The sequence below is a fragment of the Aspergillus thermomutatus genome (assembly GCF_002237265.1).
Source record: "Aspergillus thermomutatus strain HMR AF 39 chromosome Unknown NODE_80, whole genome shotgun sequence".
Lineage (NCBI taxonomy): Eukaryota > Fungi > Ascomycota > Eurotiomycetes > Eurotiales > Aspergillaceae > Aspergillus > Aspergillus thermomutatus.
Window position 1 is genome coordinate 88497 of NW_020798129.1, and position 19599 is coordinate 108095.

Sequence of the window (19599 nt, forward strand, 5' to 3'; positions counted from 1 at the left end):
GCGGCCGTCTCGACCTGCACGGCCAGATTCCTGAACGAGACCCTCGAAGCTGCGAGGAGGAGTCCAGTGGACCACAAAGCGAACGTGGGGGTTATCAATGCCCATACCGAATGCGTTAGTCGCAACGATGATATAGAATGCTGGATGGGGCCCTTCCTGTGCAGCCAAAGGCCTTGACGCAGTCCACTCAGTCTGCACGCGATTCCTGTCTTCGGAGGAAAGGCCGGCGTGATAAGCTACTGCACGGATGTTTCCATCAGACACTTTTGTGAGAGCGGTGGCTAGCTGTTCAGAAATCACGCGATAAGGCACGTAGACGATGCCGAAAATCGGGCGAAGTACGGCGTCCTTAGAATCTAGCCTAGCTTCCCGTCGCGCTCGGATGGATTTCAACCACGAGTGGAGGTCGTTCAGCTGAAAGTTTTCGATTTCAAGCGGGTCTTCAGCAAAATCTTCAAGGTATCTGATCTCATAGTGGATGTTCGGCCGAGCAGAGGGAGTGTTGAAGAACTTCAGCCGAGCAGGCTCTAATCCAAGGATGTTGATGATATCTGCGCGTACACGTGGTGTTGCCGTCGCCGTGAAAGCACTGATTGGGACTGGCGGCTCATTCAGATGACGCTTGAACCAAGAAAGCTGTTTGTACGCCGGACGAAAGTCGTGGCCCCATTCGCTAATACAATGCGCTTCATCAATCGCTATGCGAATCAACTCCCCCTGAGAATGCATAGTCTGAAGAGTCCGCCTGAACGCCACTGTCTGGCATAATTCTGGCGTCACGTAAAGGAGACGTGTTCTCGGGTGCCCAGAAAGAAGATCGTCTGTGATCACCCGTCTCTCAGCCAAAGGAGTCGTCGAGTTGATGGTGGATACTGCCACTCCTAGAGCCTGAAGTGCATTCACCTGATCCGTCTATTGGAGGACACACTCAACGGACTGCAAATGTAGATAAAGGCGGGAACGGCAGAAGAGAAACTACTCACCATCAAAGCAAGAAGAGGACACACAACAATGGTCACTGTTGACGAACAGAATAAGCAAACAAAGGAAATGCCTTAGTGAAAATGTCATTTTCGTAAATGGTGGAGGGTGGACCAACCGCCATGGCTGAGGACAGCAGGCAGCTGGAAGCACAAGCTCTTTCCAAAGGATGTAGACGCCTGCAAGAAGACGTCATGGCCCTCGACCGCCGCTGTAATAACTTCACGTTGAAGAGGACTGGGGTCAAGGTGTGGCATGTCAGTGCTATCTCGAGTCCTATGCGGCAGAAGCATTCCAGTAACTTACCGAAAGGATTGCTTGCGGAAGACACGGTGCAAGTAGAAATCCAAGTCTACTTTGCGGCGCTGCAATCCGCCGTTAAGCATCTCTGCATCTTTGAGACCAAAAGTGAGTTCAGAATGGACGGTGAGGAAAACAATTGTTCGGCCGAGTTATCTCACAACGCGTTGACGCGAAAATGCCAGAGAGAAGGGGAACGCGATATCACGTGACTGTTATATGGCTTCGTATCGTTTGCCCGTCGTGAGACAGCAGGAGCCGAGATCCCAGGACCAGTCGGTTGACCTTCTACATATATCGGCTTGCCGAGCACATAATGGTTCGTCTATATGTCACAGTTGACTTTACCCTAAGGGTATTTATATACAAATAGATAATATACAAGTTCAAAGCACTGTTGCTACCAGCCATCAGCGCCCAGTAAGGTCTTTGATATACTTATTCAGCTCCTCCTTGACAGCGAGAACATCCAGCGCCTTGCGCTTTTGAGGCCGCCAGATGCGCTCCAGTGACAGCCAGACGTCCATCACCTCTTCAGGCCCACAGCAGGTGCCAAACGCCCGAATGATCAGGAGAACCATTCGACGGCCCAGGAATACTCCGTTCTCGATCCGGCGCCCAAGTTCGTGCTCCATAGGGTCCGAGCCACTCGGCGCGCTTTCTGTTGGGGCGAGAAAGAGGTCGTCGACGTCGAGATCGATACCATCGTCGAGCTCTATAATGTGTTCACCCTCGTGTATTTCAGCTTCTTTTTCGTCCATGTGATCGCTCCTACCTAGGACGTCGTTCTCTTCTGGAGTATCCTTAATCACACTGGTACTTGGGACATCGTTTCCGTCCATCCGTTCACTGATGTTCGAAACAGCCTTGATCTCGGCAGTGCTTGATGGCAGTGCTGTGTACAAACCAATTGTGGGTTGAGAAGAATCAGCCAACGTTGCCAGTGCAGTCGCGGAGTCAGCCTTCAATGGGTTCTCCCAAGTAAGGGCAGGTCGGTGAATGGAGAAGTCGCCATTCAGTCTTGTCCTTGACTCGTAAAGAGCATGAACATAAGATCGCCAAGCGAACCGTAACTTATCCGCGGTCCAGCCCTTCTTCTTTCGGCCATGGCGAGCAAAGCCTTCGAAAAGTAACAGATATATCATACCGCGAGGTGGGATTGCGAATGTCTTCTCCATATCCTCTACAATCTTCGAGAAAGCTTGCAGATTACCGGTGTGAATTGCATGGTAAGAAAGAAAGATGTGAAATGTTCGCGTGTCCGGGCTCATGGGAATGGAGTCTTGTAGGGCGCGATGGTGTGCTGGCAAAGTGTGCTTAATACGAGCTGCCATCTCAAAAGCACGATTAAGCTCCCTGGCTGCTTTCCGGTACAACATCAACTCCGAAGCAAGCGCCGGTCGGTGAGTCGGCACCCCCTCGTAATCAGTATCTTCAGCTGTTCGTGCAGCCGCCTGCGCCTGCATCATCCCTTGGTACAGTGATTCCGCGATCTGGATTTTACCGGCCCTGATGAACGATGTCATTAGACAATTGAGGACCGCCGTATCCACGATTTCCCCTGCTGCTAGAAACTCATCGAATGCCCGATGGATACCGTTGACGTCGCGCAGCATTCCATAATAGTATATCTTTGAGACCTTGCCGGCACGTCGGAACTCAATGCCGCGCTTTGACATTTCTTGAAGCAACCTGTCTGCCACTGTGAACTGACTCGCTTTGATGGCGATATCAAACAAAATAGTGAAAACCACCGGGTCGGACTTAATACCCGCAAAGTGTTCCATTTGCTGCCAGATGCCAATCGATCGTACGAGATCTTGTTTCTTCACATGACCCATCGCCCTGCCTGCCAGGTGAATGGCAGAGGTCCATAAGGCGGGAGACAATGGAAGCTTAGCAGCAATCATATCTTCCACTAGAGCTAGATAGCGGCGTGCATCAGCCCAACGACGATTGGGAGGCTGGGACATTCGACGCAAAAGAAGACCACGGGTGCGCTTCGAAAGGTGAGCCACACCGGGTGACGGAAGGTCTCTATAGAGACGAAAGATATACTGATTTGTTTTTTTAGGATCCTCGACCGCTTCAAGGAATCTCTCAACGGCTTGAAATTCAATGGCGTCTCTGCTGGTATCTTTTCCGACTTTGAGCGGTGGTGCTTGATTCTGTGGACAGTCCGCATCCGGATCGGACGCTTTCTTTTGGCCTAATAAATATTCCAACATTGTAGGATGCGCCTCCGAGCTCGAGGCGTTTGATTGCTCCCCGGAGAATGACTCTTTAAGATGAGTAGAACGTTCCAGTGCATCAGACTGACCTCTCATTTGGTTGGACATAAGTTCGTCAGAAGCGCTAGCATAGGGCTCTGTCGAGGGGCCAGTATCATCCAGGAATGACTTTTCCTCCGAGCGAGGTAGTGCAGACTGGCTATTATGACATTGGTTCCGACCTGCTTGCCGTTGGTTCAAACAAGCCACATTCTTCTCAACCCCATAGCTTTCCCCCTGGTCATCATCCTTAACCTTCTGGACGACACCCGAGTTTAATGTTCGTTGCGTCCGCAATCTGTCAAAGCCAAGGCACTCTACCGGCGAGCTTGAAGGAACCGGGCGCTTCCCAGACGTCAGCCGCCTGATGGTTGTCAGGCTCTTTCCTTTCATACGAGCCATATTATGGGATGAAGTCTTGACAGCCATTGTAGAAAGCCCTCTGTTGCGAGGAGAGTGATCGCGGCAGAAACTCGCCATGACCAAAGAGCTGACGAAAATGTCGGCTATAGATGCAACGGACGGACGAACACGGCGAGACCCGAGTCTTTTAATCGAGGCATTGTAGCAGGATGATGGTGTATCTGAGATTGGCATCGAGCGGGAATTGCGGGAAAAGCACGTATCCGACGCCTGCAAAGGAGGAATTCCCGCGTCGGGTGAGCTCTGGGACCTATTGAGATGAGGCATGAGACGGCAGACATCGTGGCATCGGATCAGCCATGCATGCCTCGAGGAATTCTCGAGCAGGTTGAAGAGGGTAGAGCAGTTTGCTCTTCAAGCGACGGAGAGTGATGGGGTAGAAAGGTGGAAGGGAGAACAGCGAGATACAGGGGAGAGCAGTGAGTTCGATGAGGGGCGGGTTGATCAGACAAATGCAAGTAAGTATTCAGCTGGTAATTGAGTGATGATATTGGAGCTCTCCCCAGCGAGCGAGTTATTTATTATGCCGTTCTGCGTCGATTGTCTCGAGAACTTCCGTTTCTCAACTTTCTCTGCGCTTGGGCGGAGCCTGTCGGTCGGTCCAATCGGAGCCGTGCATCTCTCTCTCCGCCCAGGTCTCTTTTTTACTCCCGCACTTGATAACTCCAGAGTACCAGAAGCTGACCAGGAGCGACCGAATTGCCCATCGCGTTGCGAAAAACAGAAAAAGGAGGCCTCAAGTCTAGGCGTATTCGTCCAAGATTGGACAGAAGTTGTCGTGAAATTTCGAATTACACATCCGAAAGGGCCTACCGAGGCTGTCTCTCCCAGCCACTATGGGCAAATACAATTTCACAGCACTTCGGGTTCGCCAAACAGCATTGCAACAGCATGCTGCTGGCAAGATTCGCGCTCCCCCGAAGTGGCTTGATGTAGTGGCCGACATTCCACCTGCTCAGGTCCTTGTGCGAAACCAACCGCAACAGCATCAGCTCGTCCGACAGCGCATGAAGACGCTTCCCGGTGCCTCGAAGCCGCAGGTCGTCTTCGAGGTTCAAGAGAAACGAATCAAGCCAAAGAAGGCAAGCCGTATGTTCTTGCCGACAGAAATCAAATATGAGGAAGATCAGCTGCGACAGGAATTCTTCCGTGACCACCCTTGGGAACTTGCTAGACCCCGTGTCCTTGTCGAAAGCACCGGCAAGGATTCCGAACATTATGACTGGAGCCGGCTCCAGCAGCCAGGGAAGAAATTGGACGGTGAAAGGTATGTGCCATGCAACCCAATTGCTTGAGATGCATGCGCCCCAATAGTCAGCAATAGTCAGTCAAGCACGGATGCTGACCACTTTTTTTTCGATTTCAACAGTGTCGTTCAGCGGCAGCTTTGGCTTTTAAACAATGTTCCCGATATGACAAAGAGCGCTGCTTATGATATTGCCCGTCGTGAATTCTACCGACTACGACTACAAGAAGATATTGAACGGCGAGTCGCTGCGGAGGAGGCGGAAGCAACGGGAGCAACATTCGGGCCCTCTCTTTTGGAGGTTGGCATGGAGCTGGAGAACCAAGAATACGAGCGTTGGAAGGCATGGGCCAAGACAGAAGCGCAAATGCTGGAACAGAGAACAGCAGCATTTACCGGTGCTCCAGAGATTGCCGCCCGTGATGATGCTGTGGAAGGGCTTGAAGAAAAGGAGTCACTGCCGGTATAATACGTTTCCCTAGGAAGAGACTATCAGAAGCCTCATATTCTTCACAACTGAACTGGGGGATTTATTGCCTAAACACATCATGTATACTACTGGAATTTGGTCTATTTCTTTGCTCTTTCGTTTCGACCTCTGTCTTTCTTAACGTCCTCCTTACCACGCACTGTATGTATTTTCCACATATTGGCAATACCATCTACTCGGATGCAACCTTATGATTTTGCTTTTCTACATAATGTCATATATTTCTTGGTTTTTTCTTTAACAATCGCAGTACAACATTTGGGTGAAATACGGCAAGACTGTTCAGCCAATCACACAGCGCGACTTATCGCGCTGTTGGAATCTTCCCCATCTTTCGTTTATCGCTTGGTTCAACTCTGGCTGTTCCTAACATCACACTCAGCTGTCGATGTTATCCTCAATCACTCTCAAGATTGTCGCCTTCTCATTTTGTTAGCTGGATCTATGTCCAGGCTTAATTGACCTGGCTTGTGGTGGCGTCTCCTGCGGGCAGTTGCGCCTCTTGCTCCGCGTTTCACCTTTCTCTTCTTGTTTGGCATGACATGATCGCAACGCCGTTCGTTAACCTGAAACCCTTCGCTGTGAGCCACTTCAGAGAGTCCGATTCTACTTGTCGATCTGTCAGCCCTATCTAACAGAAATAACAGATCCTCAGCCTTTCTGTGCTATTTTGCTTCCTCGTGTGCGAATACTCGTCGATTTGAAATCAGACGGAATTATCGGGCTTTGTCTAACGCCTAGACTGATTTCCACGACTAAATCTGCTGCAACACGACGCTCGATTATTGTCCTCTACAGTCTCCTTCTTGTTTCGAAGCAACCTCCATTGACCATGCTGGGTTTCTGCCCGCATCCAAATCTTCGGCTATTCCAGACCATTTGATTCATGGTTGCAAGCGATCGATCACTACTTGGCGTAACAGCCGACATTTAAGATTCGAGTTAGAATCTTCTTTTTCCTCCTCAATCAGTCGTTCAACATGCTCTCTACAATGGTTCGGTCCGAAGATCTGATTAGGATGCCTCACTCATATCGTGGTGATGTCGACGAGGAAGATGGAAACAGAAGGACCCCGGAGCAAAATATTCCCTCATCATCGTCCTCTTCCCACAACGATGAAGCGACAAAAAGCGATGACGAAATATCTCATTCCCACGAGACTCAGGGTGAAAATGGCAGCAGTAACAACAAGCATTCCCCAGGACCGCGGCTTCTCACGCAGGAGGAAACTATCGAGCTAGCTCGCCGTGCAGTTGAGAATGGAATACTGGAAACAAAACGCTCGTTAGCAGGAAGTGAGGCTGTCAGTGATGTGGTCAAGCCCAAACTGACCATTGATCTGGGCCACTCCAACATCGTTCGCATTCCTGAGGCCGTGGTGGATGCGATCAAAGACGAAGTCGAAAGGTATGTGCGGCTATGCATAAAAGGCTTCCACCTCGGAAGGCTACATGGAAACCATGATCGATATCACATTGTCAGAAACTGATGGCTATCAGGTTGTCTTTGTCGAATAATCATCTCTTCCACATTCCTTATCGCTTCGCCGAGTGCTCTCACCTCCGTTATCTGAACATCAGAGCGAACAATTTTCGCGAATTTCCCAGGGGAGTACGTGTCATCAGGGAATCTGTTTCATAAGCTACCAAAGTTCTGATTGGTATCTTAGGTGTACAAACTACCGCTCCTCGAGATATTAGATCTCAGTCGCAACAAAATCAGCCACATTCCTGAGGAGATAAAAAGACTGTCTTCGCTTCGTGTACTTTCGATAATGCAGAATCGACTAGATGATTTGCCAATTGGAATCTCGGAAATGAACAAGCTCCAGATTTTGAAGGTTGCGGGCAACCCACTACGGTATCACTTAAGACGAGTTCTCGAGACTTCAGAGACCGAGATCACCCCGTCCGCTATGACAGACAATGAGAAGGAAGTCGCCGTTACCGCAGAATTGAAAAGATTCCTCAAAGCCAGACAGACTCATGAGCAAGACCGAGGAAGCGAGTCAAGGTACAGTGGAATCCCACAATATTTCTGGCGATTTCAGCTGACAGGTTTTAAGCGAGGGTGTTCTCGACACTCCAAAGCCCGTCAGGCGCAAGCTCAGCAGCCGGTTCCCTGTGATTCCTAGCACAGGTGAAGGCTCCGATCCCAAGTCCCCATCCCTTGCGAGGCCTCCACCGATTCCGCTCAAATCCCATTATCGTATAGCATCTGGACAAGGGCCGATCTTTCATAGTGGTATCCTTCAACGACCCGGCGCGTCCCCGTACCATGGAGTGAATGAACGCAACCGAAGCAACAGCGAAGGCATTATCCAAGCATCGTTCGCCGCACGCAACAAGCGGATGGGGGTCATTACGCGAAAGAACACTGACTTGGGAACCCTCGATGAAACACGACCTTATCGAAACAGTCACTTGCGTGGACTCAGTCATGGCTCAATTCTCAGATCAAGACCAGTGGGCAACGCAGGCGGCAGCAATTCCTCTAGCCCAAGTAGCCCGCGGGAGCGCAGGCGCTTGAAAGACGGGTTTGTGAATCGAATGTCAAGCTTGCCAGAACACAAGGGCGAGAGGGAAGCTGGAGACCCGGTTATTGAGAGTGCCAAAGGCATTCTGTTTGCCCTTTTTCAAGTTCAGTCTCACGTATCAGCTGTGATCAACGTCATAAAACGTGATGACTCTCGACGCAATAGTTTGGAGATCGTCTTCTACAATGCTTCCACACACGTTGATCGACTTAATGAAGCCCTCGAGATCGCGGAGAATTCTCAACAGGACGATCATGACGTGCTCAAGCTGACGAACGAAGCCGTCAAGCGAGAATGTGAGACGTGTATCATAGCTTATAGCCACGTGGGCACGCAGTTGCGAAATAGTCTTGAAAAGATCGTCGCCAATGGCGACTCGCGCTACGTCCGTTCGCTCATGCTCATGATTCACGGGAGCATCATTGAGCTTCGCAACGCCTGCGTGAGTTTGGGGGTTCCGCTGCAATCTGAAAAGCGGCTTTCCGCAGGAAAGCCGCCGGTGACCGAAATCATTAAAGAACCTGTCCTGTCGGATCGATTCACTGGGTCGACCTTGACTCCGACACGCGGTAATCGGTCCTTGTCAGTGCGCCGCTACAGGAGCGATACCACGATACAACACCCTCGAATTACCACTAATGGGCCCTTAGCCGCAGCGGCGAACTATCAGTCGGCAGTTAGCTCCCCAGGCTTTGCATCAACACCTTATAGCCTGGGAGCGCGGAGCCGGTCAAGCAGCAGGTCCAATCTCATTAACTCATCCGTGCCTTCATCACTTGCGACACCCCGTTCAGGGGAATCTTTCCCCCCGGTACCGACCTCAGTAGTACCCCGAATTAACCCGCTCACTGGCTTAGATGAGATAGAAGAGGAGCGCATCTTTGAGAAGATATTTCACCAGCTATCTGCTGCATACACTGCTGCCCTTCAGGCGCTGCCTCTAGCGCGCCGCCAGTTCATCCGATGTCTCGAATTAGCGGAGCAAACTCGCGAATCTGAAGGGCTTCAGATGGTTTGGAACAACCTGATTCGCCGTTGCCGTTTCTGCCTTGAAGTATCTGAGGCGCTCGGGCTGCGTCTTTCCAATATGAAGGTAAAAGAGCCGGGCGGGGGAATGCGTAACCAGCGCGAGTTCTGGCAATTGTGCAAAGGTTTCATGCAGTCATTCGTTGATCTTGTGAATGATATGAGAGAGGTCAGAAGCATGCACCTGTTGCCTCCTGACATCGTCGTTCTCCTTCGTCCAGTTCAAAGGGCCAGCAGGGAAGCTGGTCGGCTGATCGAAGCTTCTCCATGGTCGTACCTCGCAGACATGACCACTGCCAACGGAGCTGCAAACATATACGGACCGCCTCTGCAATCGCAGCATACACAACATCAAACATTCGGGTCAGGTTCCAACTTGTTACATGTTAACTCGAGTCTCTCCCCGCAATCTGTTCATCTTCCCGCTACCCCCTTGAGCGCTGCTCTTGGTCCTGCCGCGCAGGCAACCGTGCCATCAACCCCTGCTAGCGCGTATAGTGACAAATTTTTCGAGGGCGACGTATTTCAGCGGGCAGATTCACTCCTCTCAATGCCCAACCAAGCACCTTTCTTCAGTCGGCGTTGAGATGATACAGCTGGGTTCTCCAGCTCGGAGATTATTTTCCTATTGATCTGGGAAGATGCATCACTTTACCTCGCAGAATGCATCTCGTGTGAAATCCCGTCCGACGTTGGACATGCTGGTCCATCTAGACAAACGTGCTGCCATGCAAGATCCTGCTTCGGCGCTTATTATGCCCGCTTACGCCAATATCATTTCTCACTTGTACAACTACATAGTCTTATGATCTCGATCCTGAATGTCTGATCCTCTGAACTTTTTTACATGTCCTCGCATTCTTGTTGATCTCGTTCTTCTCGGGAATAAAAAAGGAAAGAAAGGGAAAGAAAAGAAAAATGGGAATCAAATGGAAGAGGCTTGCTGTTAGAGGCGAAAGGAACATGGAGTTGGGTTTCAGCGTTTGAATGTATCTTTACAAAATCTTTGCATAGCGTGTCTGCTTAGTTTCATGAATGGATGATGAGAAGGGTCGCATGATGCCATTTTTTTGTTATCCAAAATAAGCCTTTTGTACTTTACGACTGTAAAGTGCACGAGTTGTGAAGATTGATTTGGCTTAGATGTGCTACCTCAACCATTCACATCCGCAACGACAACGTCCCGCACATAGGCGAACATCTCCTGTGGCTTCTTCATGAACACGCTGTGCCCTGCGCCTCGGAAGAGATGGTAGGTGACTCCGCGTTCCGAGGCCCAGATGCCCGCCTGGACACAATGCTGCCCTGCTTCCGACCGAGGAGTAGCATCTTGGCTGATATCACAAGCGTCAGAACCAAGCAAGGCAGGCGCAGCGTCATCTGCGTAGAAGATTCGACTGGGTTTCCGCGAGAAGCCCTGCGCGCCGCGCCAGGTCATGTTCTGGAGAACCAATTCTGTGCCGAGATGGTTGAGAAGCAGGTCATTCTCGCCGGAATAGACGTGAACGGAGATATTATGCACCGTCACGAGGGAGGGGAGGATGGTGTACGCCGGGGGCGTGGGCGGAACGGCTAGCAGCAGGGTGTCGAGGATGGTGCTGTTGCAGGGTGCGAATGCCAGACCGGCGGGTGCTGGGGGGATATTCAGAGCGGCTTGGACGTCGACACGACTGAAATACGAGGCCATCAGACTGAGCGGATCAATTGTGGTACAGTCGTTAGTGATGTCGTAGACGTCGAAGCAGCGCTTCTCTGTGCTGGCGGCGGAGACGGCGTCTAGGTAGTTCATGGCGGTGGAGAACGTCGCACAGGAGCCGTAACAGGTTGAGTTGAGGATGGACGAGCTGACCTGCTCTCGGGTGGTGGGGTGGTTGTTGCACGTTTCGTTCATTACGTTTCGCAGGTTGCGGCGCTGGTACTGTTGAAACCGGTGTCGGCGACGCCGATGTTTGTAGTTGAGGTATTCTGGGTCCCCTACGATCTCGAACTTGCCCTTCGGAGGAAATTGATCGGCCTGTTGTAGGACGGTTGTGAAACCACAGGTCTGGTCGGCTTGCGCGAAGGCGGACAAGATCTCGTCTGGAATCTGCAGCAAGGCCTTTTTGGATTCAAGAAACGTGCTGACTGTGACGGCTGTCATGGCAGCAGGGTTGCCCACTGTGCCATCCCCTAGAGATATGGAACGGAGGTTGATTGGGTAATCGTCCTGATTCTCCATAATGGCATAAGCAAAGTAGGGTATGTAGATTCCGGCGTACGATTCCCCTATCATGTGAACACGCTTGGAGCGAAGATGAGCAAAGTGAGAAAAGAAGGACTGCAGCCATTTGTAGAAATCCGAGGTTACCCGGTCATTGTTCCGGACGGGATATGGGTTGCTTGCCGTTGAGAACCCCGTTCCTGCGGGCTGGTCGACATAGAGGACGTGACCAAGCTTCGTCCACGATTGAGGGTTCTGAATGAGATGAGTGGTATTGCCATCGAACAATAAAGGACCGTTGCCTGTCATCAACCCTATCAGCGACGAACAACCCGGTCCGCCATTGAACCATACTGTTTGGAACGAGTCAGCATTTGCGGTGTCCGATGGAGAACTGCAGAAGGGGGAAACGCACTAATCAGGTTCTCATCGTATGCGGGGTCCTGGGCTTCAAAGAGCCAGAAGAAGATTGAATTGCCTTCCTCGGTATCAGGAATAGGTAGCCGGCCTGCCCAGCTGCGCGGCAAAGTAGGACTATCGGGCAACGAAAGGACTTCAAATTGGGAAACGTTCAAGGATGTTCGAGGCATTGACGACAGCAATAGCATAGGCACTGCCCATATTGTGTGAAAAAGAGAAAGTATAGCAGCGATGTTCATGACGCTATCCGATGTCGACGAGACTAAGCATCAATCTGATATCAACATGAAGACAAGAAGATGACGAGACTGAAGCACAGAGAAACCCCGATACATTTCTTTGCCAGAAATATTTTATGTACAAAAAGTCCAAAAAGGATCTCTGTGGCAAGCCATTCTGAATAAAAGCCATCCTGGTGGGATATTGGTGTTCTGGGGGTCTGGATGGTTTGATTGACACTATCCCGATGTTGACCTCAATAGCTGGATGCTTATTGAGCCCGAATCGCCACAAGGTTGCACCACACGAAGATGATAAAGAAAGAACTGGCTTCGATTGTCTCGCTTCTCCTTCTTCTCATCAAAGCAATAGACTATAAGTATGATCCATTTGGTTAGTATGGAATGTGCGAACTGCTCCTAAGGTAGTCGCCGTGATCTTCTCTATTCAGTTGATGTAGATTGTTGACTGTTGACTGCCTGAGGCTGCCAGGGAGTCTGTCAAGGTCACGTGATGTGAATATAGGGCATGGGGTTAGGGCCTCGAATTAGGGTGATGGCTGACATCACGAGGCCAATTCGACCCTCTCGCTCCACCAACTCCGTGTCTCCATCTGAATGGGCTGAAGGACTAGATTCTGCACTCAATATTACTCAGAGTATGTGGAGTCATGGACAAGGAGAATTTCAGCAGTGATCCACCTATGAACAATCAGCTAAAGTAGGTACTCGTTGGAATGTCGGTGTCACCAGTCATTGGTTCGTACTACACTAAAATACGGAGTAAGTAGCTCATCCTTATCCGACCATGTCTGGTCTTGTCACCGTGGCGGAATCCTTCTTTCGGCATAAGCTGACCGAATGCTCGTTTGACCGTCAATTGAAGTGCCAACTGTGAAGTAGCCTGCCACAATGCCAACGACCTGACTTTCCCCAATTGACTCTCCTCCGCCGAGCTCCGAAATGAGGCGACCACGCGCGAAGTGATCAGTGCACTCGCACTGCATTGCGAAAGTGAGGCGTCAAGCGCGTCGTCTATTGCGGTCCATCTTCACCTTCTGGCACGGTATCTACTTATTAGAAGGCCAAAAGCGAAACTCGAAGTATGCTCCAATAAGCGGAACCCCTCCAACTTCTGCTTCTTGATCACGTAATGGTGTCGGTGTGGTGATCTTAAACCACCCCACGAGCGTCGAGATTCGCAGAATAATCCACTAGCCTCTATCTACACTCTATCATCACTTCCGTCGATCAACAGCCTCATTCCTGTTCATAGGATACCAAGACATCCCCACGCGTACTCGCAGGACATCCTATTGAAATGCTCCTGAAAAAGCAAGCCCTTTCTGAGTGATACTGAGTCTCACTTGAAGGCGATTTGTTTGGTGGCACCACTCATGGGTCGATGATTGTTTCTGACCATTCAAGGTTTATCAACCTGCTAGGGCTCGTCCACTTCTCGTTTTCTTATATTGGAGGCGGGCAAGAAAAAGCTTACACAAGGACGCCATAGCCCGTAATAATACAACCCTATTCCGGTCACATTGGTACACTGTTGGAAATAGCAATTCACCAAGTCCAAGAGGAACCCTCGGGCTATCAACCGGTGGATCAACATTCGACAGTTTCCCGTCCGACTACAAGCTAACCTCTCACGTCACGAGGATGATCTGAAACCTTCACCAAGGCGATGGTTGCCATGCGCAAGGCGTTGTTGTAATGATGGAACCGCCGCAGACACAGATCGCGAGATGCTTTGTCTTGGGACGCTTGCAAAGCTCAATCGGTCGCGGTCATGCCATCCTGGGGACTGGTGCCATCACATCTACCTATGCAGTGGCAGGGCCTGGATAAAGATGGACTGGCTCTCAGTGTGTTGAAGCCGTGAACGGAGCCCAGGAGAGACTCATTTGACTGACATCAGCAAGATGACGGGTCTCAGACGTTTCGGTCGTGGGCTATTAATACTCAACTAACGTTGGGTGGAGTTACTTCAGGATAAGCAGATAGAGATGTAGAATTGACTACACATATCTACTCCGTAGCAGAAAGTGGTCCCTGGGATGAAGCTGGATCCGGCGATGAAAAATATCAACTTGAGGAGACGCACTGGGCGATGTGGAATGTTTGCGATCGCGCTTGTTTAGGAGGCCCATCGCCAAGTCTGAAGTCTCTCCGCATCAATTTCCCCCTACTTTGAGTCTCCTTGCCTCCTTTGCCTCCCCAAAACGGGAAAAGCAAAAGCAAAAGCAAAATGCATCATCCCATCATCCAGCCGGTCAGGTCAGCGGGGTGAGAGTACTGTACTCCGTAATGGAATCTATACTATCCCACTAATTAGCAGACGGCAAGCCGCATCAGTCTGCACATCTCTTCCAGGCTACCACCTGCAGTAGAGTTTTGATTGTAGCTATCCATCTATCAGTCTACTCTCTGCTAATTCATTGCAATTGCTTGCTCGTGGTTTGTTGCTTTGCGACCATAATTGGTCCCAAGTGGTTTTGGACAGAGGAAGATCAGTGGCAACTGGCAGATAAGTACACTCAAATACTCCAGACCTCCCTATCGATACTTTCCAACTAATAAATGTTATCTACATCTCCGTGCTTCTTTTGGACCTGTCACTTTGGCTTGCATTTGCCGGGTAACAGCATTCGTTTCTGACGGACTTTTGTGCTTACTGTAGACTTGCACAGGCCTTGTCTGGGATCATCCCTCTTGGTACAAGAAAGAAACGATGGTGTTGGTGTTCGCCATCCTCTGGAATGCTGGATGTCGCCAGAAATGAATGCGGGATCATCCACCAGCTGATATCGCCATTGCTCGAAAAAAAGATGATTGTACGGAGTACGAAGTAGAGAAGTAATACCCTTTGATTCTCCTGACCCACAAACTGTCTCCGAATCTGGCGTCGTTCAAGGAAGGGGATTAACGAACTAGTGGATAATCCCTCCATAGACTACAGCATTAATTGAGAGACTCCTTAGTCTTGAGTCTAGATAGATACAGTCCCCTGTACTCGGTATCCGTATGGTAGATAGATATCGACTCTATATGTAGCGACTGCTATTGTTCTGACAACGTCCGTTCTGGGCTTCATTCAGGGGCTCAACTGTCACTTGGAAACCAGCTCCATCATGGTTGTTCTTCTTCCAAGTCCGAACTAATCATGAATTCTGAATCTTTTTTCCCCTTCTATCCATTGTCGTCGGCTTTTCCGTCCCACTCCATGCAGTAGCTGAATGCGTCCTGACTCTTGACTCTTGAGCAGCCTCACTTTCCTGCCTTACCTTTTGCGATTACAAGCTGCTTTTGCTGCTGTTCCCGATTCGATCTTGTAGCTTTCCATTCCTTCTGTCCCAGATTCCACGATTCTTTCTGCTCTCTGGCTCCGGTGCTGTGATCGTGCGCTCAATGGTCTCCCTCACGTCTCCATACCCAGTCTCCAAGTGCATGCGTGACCATTTTCAGGGTACTCGGATGCCAGCACTGTCTTGCTGAAAACATCTGCTTCTCTTGCCATTGGCTATATCAAGATAATTCATCCTGGTCACTTTGCCAAATCTAATCTTTGCCTCTCTTTTTGGTCTCTTTGGAGTTTTGGACCGCTTCGTCTCTGGGCTACGCTGCAGCTGATCGCTTGCTTCCATTTTGTTTGCTCTTATTTCAGGCCCTTTGACTCTTCAACTGTGGTTGCATATTCTCTACGTATCCTTCCTCAGTATCTTCATAACCTCTTCCTACTTTGTATTGTCTTTACCTTCCACCTCTCACTCCTGCTTAGCTACATCTACAGCAGAGATGTTCTGAGTTGAAGCCAAACCTAGCAACGCCCCCGGGGAGAAGATTACTTGCGCAAGATCTAATCTAGGGAAATATACGATCCAAACATCAATTCAGGGATCTAATCTGAAACCTGTTGTCCCCTTTTTTTGCGATCAACGGCTGCGATCGACATCCGTTGACAAGCACCAGGCAAGTATGTTCACCCCCCTCACCCCTTCCTCCGCCTTGACCCCATCTTCCCCAGGCAAGGACTGGCGAAAGGGCTGATGGAAGGGATAGCAGATCGAGTCGATCGACCTAGCAACGTGCCCAGGGCTACGGTGTCTTGCTTACATCCGAGGGACTGGATTGCTCATAACTCCTGTGGTCGTGCTTCGGACGATTAAATTCTAGAAGCCCGGACAGATCTATACCGCTCTCCAGATCATTGTTCACTATCCACACCAGCGCCTCAGGACCGTCGATCGGATGGAGATGGATCTTCAGAAAACAAAGGAGGCGAGGCGCAATGCGCCGGGAAAGCAGGAAGAAGGAACGGAGTGTCCACTAGAAGCATACAACGGAAGCAGTCATTCGATCAACTCCCTCAAGAACGATTCTCTAGATCATCGCGATGGAAGCAAACACAAAAACAGCGGGGAAGATACCGCAGGCACAGATCAACCATGCTCGGTGAGTGAATCTTCTAATCTCTATAGTTCTCGCCAACCTAATTCAGATGCGACGAGATAGGCGACGCCGCGAACCCCTCCACCTCCTTCGTCTGAAGCGATGAAGATCCCTAAAGCATTAGGATTGAGCGCGAAACAGCACAGACTACTTCAGGGAGCCAAGCGATACCCTCCAGTCACCAAGAGAACGCTGAGCGAGCTCGACTTGCCCTGCATCATGAGCAATATCAACCTTCGAATGGACGCCAATTTCGATCGCGACCTGCATTTCAAACCGGATCTGGACGGGGAGAAAGGGAGAAGGAAAAGGAAAGAAGCGGGCGATTACTGGGAAGCGATGGCTGCCGAAATCGCAATCTATGCTTTTTGCGCAAACCAGAAGGAGGACGCAACAGACAAAGACCAGCAGGAGGACCTACCGCAGACGTTCGAGCCCCGACTGCCCGCCATGTTCGAAACCCTACAGGACGTCCTCAAAACCCTGGTTCCGGAGCGCGATCACCCCGGCGTCACGCAAAACCTGGAGGTGACTCTGCTGATGCAGCAGGTCCGGAAGGGAGTTCTTGACATGGTTGGGATCGCCAACTGGCTGGCAAGGCTCCTCAAGACACATTGCGCTCCGATGCGAGATGAATGGGCAGACCGCATGGTTGAACAGATCAGTTCTGGCTCGGAATCACAGGATTCGATGGAGATTGTCCGCGGGCTGCAGACCCTCTTCGCCATTTTGGAGGCTATGAAACTGGTACGCTTGAGCTCTACACAGAAAAACCCTACGTGCTGACCTTTTTTTTTCCCCTTTAGGATGTGGCAAACCACCAGATCCGCGCCTTTCGGGTTCTCCTAATTGAAGACACTGTTCCCTTCCTGCAGGAGTACTTTCGGAGTAAGATAGCCAGAGACAATTTTCGCGTAGAGGCTTCGCGGCTATGGTATCTGGACGTGCGGGAGCAGGAGCTATGCAACATGGACAAAAGTGCACAAAACGACAGCTTCCTTCCGATCTCGTTATTATTCCACGGACTAACCGATATCCTACTACAATTCCACGGCCCCGAGGGTTTCCCAGAAACATTCGTCTTCGACTCGGACCGCTTATGGCAGCTCCGGTCTTGTCTGCAGAATCTCATCACCCTGGATGTCTGCTGGTTCATCTTCGAATCATACGTCCATACGCAGAAACGGTACTTGTCCGCGCCGGCTCAAACATACGCCAGCTTTCGCTCGCGAATCGGGTCATTGATGGAAGAGAATGAGGACTGCCCACGGGGGTCGCCCCGATGGTTGAAGAATGTGCGCGGTATCGCCTTGGAGATTGCACGGTTTGCGTGCGCAGCATGCTGTGGTGACTCTATGGTCTCAGATGCCGTGATCGCGCCAATCGAAGCGACGTTGGAGTGGCATCTGTCCAACGAGTCGTCCGAGCTGTTCCAGTACTTTCAGAACGCGCTGCGACAGAAATTGCTGGTCTCCACATTTGCCTTTGCCAAAAAGTACCTCAACATGTCGCCTCTGGCCATCTGCGAGTCCCAACGAAGCTACCCGCATTCGCCATTACAGCAGCACTATGACATTGAGCGGATATCAATGCGACTAGCGCATATTGGCGTTTTGCATTGGAGGGTCTGGGCGCCCATTCTCTACGTGCGCCAGAGCCTGTCACCGAGTGACGTGGCGAGCAGTCTGCCAGCCGCCGAGCAGTAATGGCTGTACTGCGGCATTTGGAACCTAGTGAAAATCATATTTGCGTCACACGAGCATTACTGCATACCTTGTCTTTTCCGAATTCGGTGGTTCGCTTGGGCGTTTCACTGTCATCTTGCTTGCTTCATCGCTCGGGTGGCACAGAGCGGAGTTCCGGGTCTTGATTTGTCCTTTGTTTCTTCTCTTTTCTTATGGCTTGCAATTCAGCGTCTTGCATCGGTACATGTCGGGTCATGGCGTCCACATGGGAAGGGCATTCAATCAAAAGCCTTGCCTTCTTCTGGTCTGGGGCATACTTTGATAGAGGTAGTTACCTTCGTTTTGATATACCAACCGTGGTATATGTCATTGGTTCGATTAGCATGAGTTATAATAATAATATTGATTCAACAATATACTCTTCGATGTGATCAGACACATGTATCAAAAGTGTAGCTTTAGACGCAGACCACCTAGCATACATAATATACGAATTATGTAAGCGAAAGTATCCAACTTGTGCCTGCATAAATATCTCGGGGAGTACTCCGTACTGTCGTACCCTTAGATTCACAGCAAGGCACTCAGTGCAAATGCAATAAATAATGCTACCCCAACACCCTGTGATCTGAAAAAGTAAAGAGGCGAAATGCGCATGTCATCATCCCTCCTCAGCTCATACAGCTGGCTCAACACCCTCAAAGCATCCCAGCTCCAGCGCATCGCCCAAGCAACGGGCATCCAGTCCTCAGGGACAAAGGCATGTCTCATCGCCCGGTTGAAGGATGAACTGCCGAGCCGAAGCCCAGGCTCAGGCCCAGAGTCAGGGGCAGGGGCAGGGGCAGGGTTTCCCCGAGAACCCGAGAACAGCATGGGCATGAGTATCCTGAGCATCGACATGGGGATTCAGAACCTCGCATACGCGCATCTGCTTGTCCCCGGCGGTACCGGAGTAACCCCAAGCGTGAAGCTGAACGCGTGGCGCCGGCTCGCCGTTTCCGAAGCCCTACTTGACCCCGGCGCTGACGGGGTAGCCTGTTCTTCCTCTCCGGGGAAGACCAACGAGGGAAGTCCGTCGAAGCAGAAAGGGACAGCAAAGGGGAAAGCAAAACATACCTTTTCGCCGGCGGGGTATGCGCGCACTGCCTACGCGCTCGTCACGGGCTTGCTGCACCGGTACCGGCCCAGCCATGTGCTTATCGAGCGGCAGCGGTTCCGCTCGGGCGGGGCCAGTGCGGTGCAGGAGTGGACGTTGCGGGTGGGTGTGTTTGAGGGGATGTTGTATGCGGTGTTGCATGCGTTGGGGTGTGAGCGGCAGGGGGCGGGGGCGCGGCCGGTGGTGCTGGGT

General features: G+C 50.8%; 5 protein-coding genes across 5 annotated transcripts; 3 read left to right on the forward strand and 2 right to left on the reverse strand.

Annotated features, from left to right (window-relative positions):
* Window positions 1–1691: 1691 nt before the first annotated feature.
* On the reverse strand, window positions 1692–4241 carry CDV56_107864 (pentatricopeptide repeat protein; the record flags this gene model as incomplete). Its single annotated transcript, XM_026761483.1, has 1 exon — window positions 1692–4241. The coding sequence occupies one exon, from the start codon at window positions 4239–4241 to the stop codon at window positions 1692–1694; it is 2550 nt and encodes an 849-aa protein (XP_026614943.1).
* Window positions 4242–4810: 569 nt separating this feature from the next.
* Window positions 4811–5689, forward strand: rsm25 (mitochondrial 37S ribosomal protein mS23; the record flags this gene model as incomplete). The annotated part of the gene is made up of 2 exons (XM_026761583.1): window positions 4811–5241; window positions 5344–5689. The coding sequence occupies 2 exons, from the start codon at window positions 4811–4813 to the stop codon at window positions 5687–5689; spliced, it is 777 nt and encodes a 258-aa protein (XP_026614944.1).
* A 1001-nt stretch (window positions 5690–6690) lies between these two features.
* CDV56_108028 (putative cell morphogenesis protein Sog2) lies at window positions 6691–9859 on the forward strand (the record flags this gene model as incomplete). Its single annotated transcript, XM_026761647.1, has 4 exons — window positions 6691–7118; window positions 7211–7322; window positions 7381–7724; window positions 7777–9859. The coding sequence occupies 4 exons, from the start codon at window positions 6691–6693 to the stop codon at window positions 9857–9859; spliced, it is 2967 nt and encodes a 988-aa protein (XP_026614945.1).
* A 567-nt stretch (window positions 9860–10426) lies between these two features.
* On the reverse strand, window positions 10427–12081 carry cp9 (putative serine carboxypeptidase; the record flags this gene model as incomplete). Its single annotated transcript, XM_026761771.1, has 2 exons — window positions 10427–11826; window positions 11889–12081. 2 exons carry the CDS (start codon window positions 12079–12081, stop codon window positions 10427–10429), a joined length of 1593 nt encoding a protein of 530 aa, XP_026614946.1.
* A 4284-nt stretch (window positions 12082–16365) lies between these two features.
* Window positions 16366–18272, forward strand: CDV56_108314 (TCP11 family protein; the record flags this gene model as incomplete). Its single annotated transcript, XM_026761933.1, has 3 exons — window positions 16366–16569; window positions 16630–17313; window positions 17373–18272. The coding sequence occupies 3 exons, from the start codon at window positions 16366–16368 to the stop codon at window positions 18270–18272; spliced, it is 1788 nt and encodes a 595-aa protein (XP_026614947.1).
* Window positions 18273–19599: the final 1327 nt, after the last annotated feature.